This window comes from Pogona vitticeps, chromosome 3 (assembly GCF_051106095.1).
Source record: "Pogona vitticeps strain Pit_001003342236 chromosome 3, PviZW2.1, whole genome shotgun sequence".
Classification (NCBI taxonomy): domain Eukaryota; kingdom Metazoa; phylum Chordata; class Lepidosauria; order Squamata; family Agamidae; genus Pogona; species Pogona vitticeps.
Genome location: NC_135785.1, coordinates 160,383,252 through 160,393,544, shown reverse-complemented (window position 1 = coordinate 160,393,544; position 10,293 = coordinate 160,383,252). Strand labels below are relative to the sequence as shown.

Here is a 10,293-nt window from a genome sequence, read left to right as displayed (position 1 = left end):
CGTTGGCTTGGGCACATCGTGAGAATGGCTGATGGTCGGATTCCAAAGGATCTCCTCTATGGAGAATTAGTGCAGGGAAAGCGCCCCAGAGGGAGACCACAACTGCGATACAAGGACATCTGCAAGCGAGATCTGAAGGCCTTAGGAATAGACCTCAACAGATGGGAAACCCTGACATCTGACCGTTCAGCCTGGAGGCAGGCAGTGCATCACGGCCTCTCCCAATTTGAAGAGACTCTTGTCCAGCAGACCGAGGCAAAGAGGAAGTCACATAAGCAGCAAAACCAGGGAGCCGGACAGGGGACAGACTGGGTTTGTCTTCAGTGTGGAAGGGACTGTCACTCTCGAATTGGCCTTCTCAGCCACACTAGGCGCTGTTCCAAGCCCTCCATACAGAGCACGCTACCATAGTCTTTCGAGACTGAAGGATGCCTAACTAACTAACTAACTAACTAACTAACTAACTAACTAACTAACTAATATATGTGTGTGTGTGTGTGTGTGTGTGTGTGTGTGTGTGTGTGTGTGTGTGTGTGTGTGTGTGTGTGTGTGTGTGTGTGTATGTGTGTGTGTGTGTGTGTGTGTGTGTGTATATATATGTGTGTGTGTATATAGATGCGTGAGTGGACAGTCCAGCCCCAGGGACCAGACCCTTGTGAAGTCCAACTGTGTGAGGATATTCATATTCATATGTGAATACAAATACCCGCATCTCTAGTTGAAGGAATCAAAAAAGCCTTCTACTGCAAGCACATGACTGTAAAACACTATATAGTGTTTTACAGTCATGTGCTTGCAGTAGAAGGCTTTTTTGATTCCTTCAACTAGAGATGCGGGTATTTGTATTCACATATGAATATGAATATCCTCACACAGTTGGACTTCACAAGGGTCTGGTCCCTGGGGCTGGACTGTCCACTCACGCATCTGGCAGCGGTGGCTCTGCTCATCCTTCCAATCGCTCCTGGAGCCCTGCTCTCTTCTCACTCAGCTAGCCACTCCAGGCAGCAGGAGGGAAGACAAGTCTCCTTGCACAGCTGCTAAGTGGCCAGCTGAGTGGGAAGAAAGTGGCGCTCCAGGAGCGATTGAAAGGATAAGCGGGGCCACTGAAGCCACCAGACATGTGAGTGGACAGTCCGGCCCCAGAGGCTGGACTCTCATTAAGTCCAGTTGTGTGGGAATATTAGTATTTGTATACAAATACGAATATCCCAATCTTTATTTCCAACTCCACAATTATATAATTTGACTTATGCAGCTAGGACTCCTATCTTTATTTGATAAATCGTACTATACAGAACCTACTGGGTGCTTAATAAATAGTATTACACAAGCCCGTCTCCAGAAAATCATGATTCACCTTCTCATCACGGCATGAAGATGAACATGGAGGGGACTTCGTGTTCTGTAAAGCTATACAAGTTGAGTGCAAGTTCTGGCAGATCCTAGTGGCTGAACAAGGCTTTTATTACAGCTACAGAGAACTCTGCCTATCATCCAAAAATAAGTTTAGCTAAATACTGAGAGGCTTGGCCACAACCACAGCAGCCATTAGCGTGATGTAGTACCTACATGGATGAAATCAGAGATCTTCACGATAGATGTTTATTTATTTGAAATATATGTGAGGACTGAGTGTAGCAAAACATTTCTCAGAAAAGCTTTCCAAGTTTCAAACTAGCTCTAAGAATCTGAACCATTATTCAGAATTAATGACTCCTCAATAATGTTATGCGTTCAATCATGTCTTACAGTTTTAACTGCTGACTGTAACGTAAAACTGCAGCATGAAGCAGTGTCTCAAAACCAGCTAATCACCTTTTTAATCCAGAAAATATTATTAATATTTTATACAATATTTTATATTATTATATAATATATAAAATATATTTATATAATATAAAAATTTCTGCAGCACTTTTTACAATATGGAAGTAAAGAAGTTGATCTTGATCAAACAACAATACATAAAACCACTTTACTACTTGCTTCAATGTTAGATTGGACAAACAACGGAACTCCAAGATTCTGTTTTTCAACTTATCAGGATATTTTTTCACACATATTGTCAACAATTAAATGAACAGTGATCCTCACTATATTACCAATGTATTATCACCACAGAAGAGAAGTGAGACTTATATGGGGCCATAGGAAATTGCCTGAGTTACAAAATCATTTAGAATTTGTCAGTATAAAAGTAAAATTTAACTCTAACTCGAAGTCAATTTGAATGCACGTTCTCAAAAGATCATGTCTATTTCACATCTAAATAAAAATTTCATAGTCTTATTTTTCTCCCAAGATGTAATATCACAACCTACCTTTAAAGCCTTCAGGATATACTTCAGGAAGAAATTTAGTGTTGATGTCTCCCTGGATGAAGCGCGGATGTGTTATCACTTCACGCAGTAAGGCAATATTATGAGCTACACCTGAAAGTAAAATAACATTCACTTATGTCAGACGAATGTCCCCTTAAGACATCTGGACATATTATGCAAATGCATTTGGAAGGCACTTGTTGCTTGGGATGGATGAACAAAAAAAGGCAACCCAATAATGCAAAAAAGTTTCAGGAATTTTAACCAACATTTCCATCTTCATTACAAGTAAAAAAAATTAAGTATTCCCTCTGCAATGTGTTTTCTTTCCTTCTTTCTGTTCACCAGTATGGAAACACTGAGAGACAACCTTTAGCTCACTTGTACAACTCAGAATAAGTTTCTAGAATACTTCATGCCTCATTATGCTATGAGAAGGTGGGCATCTGATTAAGCTTAATCAATTTCCACATCTCCTAGTAACTTTGGAAATTACATTCTTTAATTCAGCTTTAAAAAAATTAAACCAAGCTCTCCAGACAAATTATCTTTCAAGGATTTAACTGCATGTTAATTGAACCAATAATCATAGTGGTGCTGTCAGGCTGATTCCAACTTTTGGCAACCCTTTCCAGGGTTTCTAGATAAACAATACACTCCCTTTTTCTGGAGGCACTGTGGGACTGTGCAGCCCTTCCAGACTGGCTCTTCTCCCAGGAGGCACAGTGGGAAATCAAAATCCCAGCCTCTGGATAACTAAATCATTGATGTATCCAACCAGCTAATTAAACAAACATAATCCATATTTGCTGTTGTTACGTGCCATGAAGTAAACTTTGAATTATGACAACCCTATGAATGAGTGATCTCCAAAATGTCCTGTCCTCAACTTTGTAACCTCAGGCCTGTGGTGCCTGCAGGGAGTAATTTCATCTCATATTTGGTCTCCCCCTTTTCCTGCTACCTTCCACCTTTCCCAGCATTAATGTCTTTTCCAGAGAATCCTGCCTTCTCACGATGTACCCAGAATAGGACAGCCACAGCTTCCTCATTTTTTGCCTCCAGAGAGAGTGTTTAGTGTTAATGAATATTAAAAAATTTTAAATTTACAAAAATCCGAGAGAAACACTAAGGAAGTAAAATATAAGTACACTGTGAATAAGAAAGCTGCCTAAAAAATATTTATGTATTTATGTAAGATTTTTATTTCAGCTATGAATTTAGAAGTTCTAAACACAGAGCCCCATGTGTTCTCTGAATCAACACAATAATGTATTGCAGACTACAATGAGAGGTACCCAGAATAATCCACATGGTATTTCTCCCCCTCCCTTAACATCCCTGGTGAGATGATAGCTGATGACTGATGATAGGCTTCTCTACACATCTATTGATGGCTCCGAGACTGATTTCACATATTTTAATTCATTCCAAATTGTATGTGGAAGACAAACTGCAAGTTTTTGTTATTCTTTCAGTCTTGATGAAAGTCCATTTAAGATAGTTCAAAGAAAAGATGATACACGACATGAAAAAGCCGGTATAATCAAAATATTTTAGGATGTAAATTAATTATATAGGCATAGATTTTCCTTTGTTCTATAATAAAGCAGTTTTAAGCTATCTCTAAGTCAGATTTCTGAAGTGCAAAAAATCCTTCTCCATCAAGTGAATTAACAGCTGCAATGCTTACAGCCTTAAGGTATCTCATACCTGAGACTTTAGATATTTCAAAATATGATTTGCAGTTTAGCATGACCTCAGTGAAAGTTCACAAGGTATCCCCCATCTGTGTGAATAACTATGTGGCTACAGAAATCTGGACCCCTATAGGGGTTTACTCTTGGCTACCTGCTGCTTCCAAAACACCAGCCAGACATTAACCCCCACATTCTCACAGGATCAAACAGAGGCCAGCTTGCATGCACCATTCAACTATATATTACATTCATCCTGCAATGATATTTCCTTCTGCCATTACTTCTTTTTTAAAATCACATTTGGTGATCCACACAACTGAGACTGAAGCTACAGAAACTGCAAGCCTAACAAAAATATTTCTGTGCTGTTTATTCATGGTATAATGAGAACTAGATAAGAGAAAACAAGAAAAGAGTTGCAGATTTGTCACTCGGTGAGTAAGGAAAGGGAAAACACAAAGATAAGATTAGCACAGTAAGAAAAAAATCTCCCTTTTTAAAACCACACATCATGGCAGAATATTTATTTTTGAATATGCATTATTCAATTCTACAGGCAACATAAAAGAAAACTACGTGCAGGAGACCGTTACTACAACAAGCAAATTTAATATGCTAGGTTTCCCCAGCCTGACGTATTAGGGATCCTGTCAAACTTTTCTATTTTGTACAGATAACATGTTAAAATAATTAAGATATACAAATTGTAATCATAGATATGTGAGTTGTGATCATAAAATGTAGGTTTGAACAGCAATCTATTGCATGTTTCTCAGAGGTGGAGAACTCATTGTCTGGATATGGACCAAATTTATGGGAAAGGAGCATTTGAGTCTGCAGCCCAAGGCAAGATTTGCTTGGGGATTTTGGATTTAAGACTGGCAACAGTGGGTCCAGTTCAGGAGGACCCTCTCAGCTGTCTAACAAACCACATAGTTATCTTCTTGGGGAGCGGGGGGGGGGAACAGGAGTTGTATGCTTTAGAATGCTGGCTTGGGCTGAAATGTTCCTTTCCTCAAAGTATTCTCTATATCAGGGGTCTCAAACTCAATTTACCTGGGGGCCGCTGGAGGCAGAGTCTGGGTAAGGCTGGGCCACATCAGATTTACCGTCAAGTGGAGCAAGAGCCCAAGGAAGCCGCCCAGGAGTTTCCTTAGCCTGGCTGGGGCTCTGAGGAGGAGCATGTAAAGCCCTTGTCCCGACCACGAGCCCCTCCAGCTCCTTCACTACCACCAGCAGCAGCAGCAGGAAAAAGAAGAAGCAGAGAAGGGAGGGAGCACCAGCAACCGCCTAGCCGGGGAGAGGGGGAGAGGAGGGCATGACATAAAATTTAAAAAAAACCCTGATAGAATCGCCTTGCCAAAGGAGAAAAGCCCCCATCAGTACCTGCGAAATGAAACAGAATGGAGTGGGTCCCCCCACAGGCGTGTGTGCGCACACGCGCACACAAACACACACATGGAGGTCCGGCAACTTTCCTCTGAGGGCCCCCCTCAAAAAAGGCACACTCAGCAGCCGCAGCTACCCCACCATGACAGAGGAGCAAACTTTGCGAGGCGAGCTCAAGCAGCCTCCAGAGGAGGCGGCTGAAGCAGGACGAAGAGGAGGAGGAGGAAGAGGAAACACCACTGGGTGCTGAGGCGGCTGCTGGCCGGGCTGGTGCTGGGGATGCCAAGAGAGAAAGAGAGCCAGAGAGCTGCTTCCTGGAAGAGGCGGCGGCGGCGGTGGCTGCTGGCAGTGCTGTTGGAGGCGCTCTTCGAGGACGGGCCAGGAGCGAGCTCCACTCTCAGGCATCGCTCAGCAGCAGCTTGGGCGCTCGGGGAAAAGGGCCGGCAGTGCACCTCACTCGCTGGCTCTCTCCCAAGACAGCGCCTCTTGCACCCTCCATCCTGAACTGCAGCCTGCCAGCCGGCAGACAGGCAGGCTGGCTGGCCAGCTGCAGTTCCGGATGGAGGGTGCAAGAGGCGCTGTCTTGGGAGAGAGCCAGCGAGCGAGGCTAGGCTTTTTTTTTAAATTCTTGATAGCAGAGGACGCATGGGTGCTTCAGGGGGGGCAGGTAAGACGGGGGGGCGCAAACTATTCTCTGGTGGGCCACAAATGGCCCCCCGGGCTGCATGTTTGAGACCCCTGCTCTATATTTTACTCAAACAGCATCTTTTTGAAGGAAAGTAAGTACAGTGGTGCCTTGCAAGATGAATGTAATTCGTTCCGCAAGTAGCACTGTCTTGTGAAAAAATCATTTTGCGAAAAGCGGTTTCCCATAGGAATGCATTGCAATGAATGAAATTTTTTCATCTTGCGAGGCATCAGTCTTGGGGAAAAAACCATCTTGAGAAGCACGGCCATAGAAGAAGCCGTCTTGTGAGGCACCACGGCGATCGCAAAAACCATTCATCTTGCGGGTTTTTCATCTGTGAGGCATTTGTCTTGTGAGACACCACTGTACAACTAATGACTGACCTGAGGCTAAACACTAACACAAATGCCTTGACAGCCAGACTCTTCAGAAAAGATCTCTCAGGGAAAGCAAAAAAAATAAAAAATAAAAATAAAAATAAAACATTTAAATAAATAGTTTATGACTCCTTAGCTTTTTAAAAGTTCCAGTGGTGACTGTCATATCATAGGCAGTGAGGTAGCAGAAAGGTAAAACTCTGATTTCCAAACCAAACCAAAATCCACAGGCAGGCAATACTTTTTTTAAGGAACTAACCAAAATTCCAAAGGTATTGCTGGCCTATAACAGTTTGGTTTTGTTAGGTTCACACTGCTAAGTTTGTTTTTTTGCTGTACAAATTTCTTCAGCCTTCTTGAAAAACTGGTTTCTTATTCCAAATTTTTATATTTTATTCATGCTATCAAACTACTGCTGCCAGCAATTAATGGGTATAATTTGTTTCCAGTTTTTGCAGCTCCCACCAGCAGCAAACTGTCATTGATTAAAGACTTCTTTCTTCAATATCTGAGTGCATGTGACTTTGTCTCATTGTGCACCCTAAAATAAAAAAAGGAAACCTTCAGTCAGAGGCAATAAATTGGTGATGACGATGACATTCTCATTCTGTAGGCAGAACTGCCCAATAGGACACTTGTCATTACATAACAGACATATTTCTACATAAATTTTATGACAACAGGGCGATCAAATTTCAAGTCTTTTTTTAAAAAACATTTTATTAGTTTTTCACTCTATCTACATTAGATTTGTGCTGGTCAAACATCGTGTTACATGATTTGCTTACAATTATTTGTTTTTTTACATCTCAGTGTCTTCCCAGTTGTCCCCCCAAATTCCAGACATCTTTCAAACATTCAAACCATTCATGTACGTATTTTAGTATATAATATGGCTACTATCATATTACTTTCATAGTGTACAATATTCTCAAGATCTTCTAATAACATTCTTAATAAAAGTAGTTCCAGATCCATGCCCCAACCTTATACTGTATCTAGTTTAATTTACCTAAAAAGAAAACACACCATATTACATCTTTACCCTGGTTAAAGCTCCCTTATTTCACTTTGAGTCTCCTTGTTTAATATAAAGGATATGTTCCTTTATAATTCCCGAAGTTAAATATATACATGTTTTTCAACATTAAGGGCCCCCTTCCTATTTTTCCCTTTTTCATCTTTCTAAGTAATTCCTTCTCTTATTTCTCTTTTTTCACTTTTTGTTTCTGTCTCTCTAAGCATTCTGCCATCTTTCATGCCCTCTGAAACCATTTTGTGCATCTGATTTATCTCCACTAGATCTTTATGCACTTGGTCTATCTTCAATAGATCTTCTAGGCTTTTTAAAATTAATTTTGCTGCTTTTCTCCACTTGTCTTCCCTTAATACTCCCCTCGGATCCAAGACTGAAGTTGTTTCTCTTAGGTTTTCCCCATTAATTTCCTCCAACTCCTCTTTTGATTGGCATACATCATCCAACACACTCTCATTTCCTTCTTCGTTATTCCCTGTCTCTTGTTGACTATAATTCTTCAGATGTTGATTGAATAATTTTGCCTCTTGGTAGTGGGATCTCACTATTTCTAGTATTGTTTGAAGAGTAGATTTTGTTTCATCCCAAAATTGTCCTTGTTGTGCCATTCTGTTCCAGCTGCCCAAGAGCTTAAGCCAAGATTCAAAGCCCCCCAAGTCTCACAGACCAGTTCGATGATTGTATTTTAAGTCTTAATGAACAGTCAAATACATCTGGGCCCAACCTTCTATGCCGCTGAAGAGGGGATCTCACTGGGTTCCGTACCAAGAACACACATGCTCCTGCATAGATAGAGAAGCAGAAACTGTAGAAATGTTCTGTTATATTGCTCTTTCTGTTGTGGTATCATTAATAAAGTGGTCAGATTTTGTGCAGCTACTATAACTTACCACAATTCCCTGTTCATCAGCTTATACAATAGATCATATCTGTTGCTCATTAATATTGTAAGATACTGAATTAAGTGCATTATGGTATAAGTTTCTGTCATCATCTTTTGGCTGCAATAAAATTTTATTTACTTATATATACGAAGAACATGAAATATACTGCTAGCATCCTATAAACAAAGAATCAAAGTATTTTTTTACACATTACTTTTCCCAGTTCAGAGTGCCTGGCACACTTTGCATAAATAGGAATCAGGCATTTGGAGCTGATGAAGTTATCATATCACACTGATGTTATGCAAAGTAATGAATCATAAGGACACAAAACACATAATTTGGTCTGGCACTAGTACTGGCTAAATATCTAAACAAAGTTGATCTTAAGTATAATAGGATTTGATATCCACTGAACTGAGGCCACCTGCATGTTTTCACAACTGAACAGTTCAGAAAAGAAGGGACATGTCCAGATTCAGTACTGATGACTAGCACAAACACGAGACCATGTCTGGATAGGACATATGTTGTATACTTTTCATTCTAACTTAAAATACAGTGATGCCTCGACTTACGAACACCTCTACTTACGACCATTTCACGTTACGACCAGCTCCGACTGCAAATTTTTGCTTCTACTTGTGACCGGAGCTTCCATTTAGGAACAGAAAAAGGCAAGGGAAAAAGGCGGGAAATTCAAATTCCTAACTGTAGGTGGCGATGAGGCTGCTTCTTTGGAGCTCTTTCGCCCCAGCAGTTAGAGATCGTCAGAGGATTCAGAGGCTTGGGGTTGACTCCTTTTGCTTCTGACATTGTATGTGTGTGTTTGCAGGGAGACTTTGGGCTGCCTGGTAAGGTAAGGTGCTCTTTTCTGCTTTCTAAAAACTGTTCTGGGAGTTTCCGCAGCATGGTTTTGAGCTGGGGGGGAGTTTCTGTGCTGTGATGGGTCTTGGGGGGTTTGTTGGTTGGTTGGTTCCCCCCCCCTTTCCAATGGATCTTGGGGGGTTTGGCTGCTTTTTGGATTTTTCCCCCATTTCTGATGGGTCTTGGGGTGTTTCCTTGCTTTTTGGATCCCCCCATTTCCAATGGGTCTTGGGGGGTTTGTTTGCTTTTTAGTTCCCCCCATTTCCGATCTTGCACGATCTGCTTGATTGCTTTTTGCTTTGTCTTGTTTGCATTTGCAACGGGTCTTGCATGGTTGATTGGTTTTTGGTTTGTTTTCTTTGCATTAGGTCTTGCACGCTTGATTGCTTTTTGCTTTGTCTTGTTTGTATTTGCAATGGGTCTTGCACGGTTGACTGGTTTTTGGTTTGTCTTCTTTGCATTAGGTCTTCCACGCTTGATTGCTTTTTGCTTTCTCTTGTTTGCATTTGCAATGGATCTTGCACAGTTGATTGATTTTCTTCCCCCTCCCTCCTTCAGCTGGAAGCGATTAATCGCCTTTCTAACTGGTCTTGCAGTGACTTTTTTTGGTGATTTTTTCTTTGGCCGAAACTGATTAATTGCATTTCAATGCATTCCAATGGGAAATGGTGCTTCGACTTATGACCATTTCAACTTATGCCCATCTTCCTGAAGCAATTAAGTTCATAAGTCGAGGCACCACTGTATCATTAAAGACAATATCCAAAAATACATTTAAAACATAAAAATGCAGGCAAAACTAAATCATAGCAGAACAAAACCAATACATCAGGGACTCTAAAGCCATCATAAGCAACTTAAATGCTTACCTTAAAGAAACATGACAAAACAACCAACAAAGTAGAGGAAGTTCCACAAACCTGGATGCTCCTACTAAAAAGATCATATCCCTGTTTCCACCTGCCATAGCTCAACTGGTGGTGGAACACAGAGATGAGACTCTCCAGCTGGCAGAGCACAATGCTACC

General features: G+C 41.1%; 1 protein-coding gene across 3 annotated transcripts in view; it reads right to left on the bottom strand.

Annotated features, from left to right (window-relative positions):
• The window catches only part of PCCA (propionyl-CoA carboxylase subunit alpha), a 314,567-nt gene that overhangs the window by 148,530 nt on the left and 155,744 nt on the right, over positions 1–10,293 (bottom strand). For all 3 annotated transcript variants that reach the window (XR_013544059.1, XR_013544058.1, XM_072994650.2), the window contains exon 17: positions 2,325–2,435. Coding sequence is in view for 1 of the 3 variants with exons in the window: in XM_072994650.2 (XP_072850751.2) it covers positions 2,325–2,435 (111 nt within the window). In the remaining 2 variants the exon portion in view is untranslated. The remainder of the gene's footprint in view (positions 1–2,324; positions 2,436–10,293) is intronic.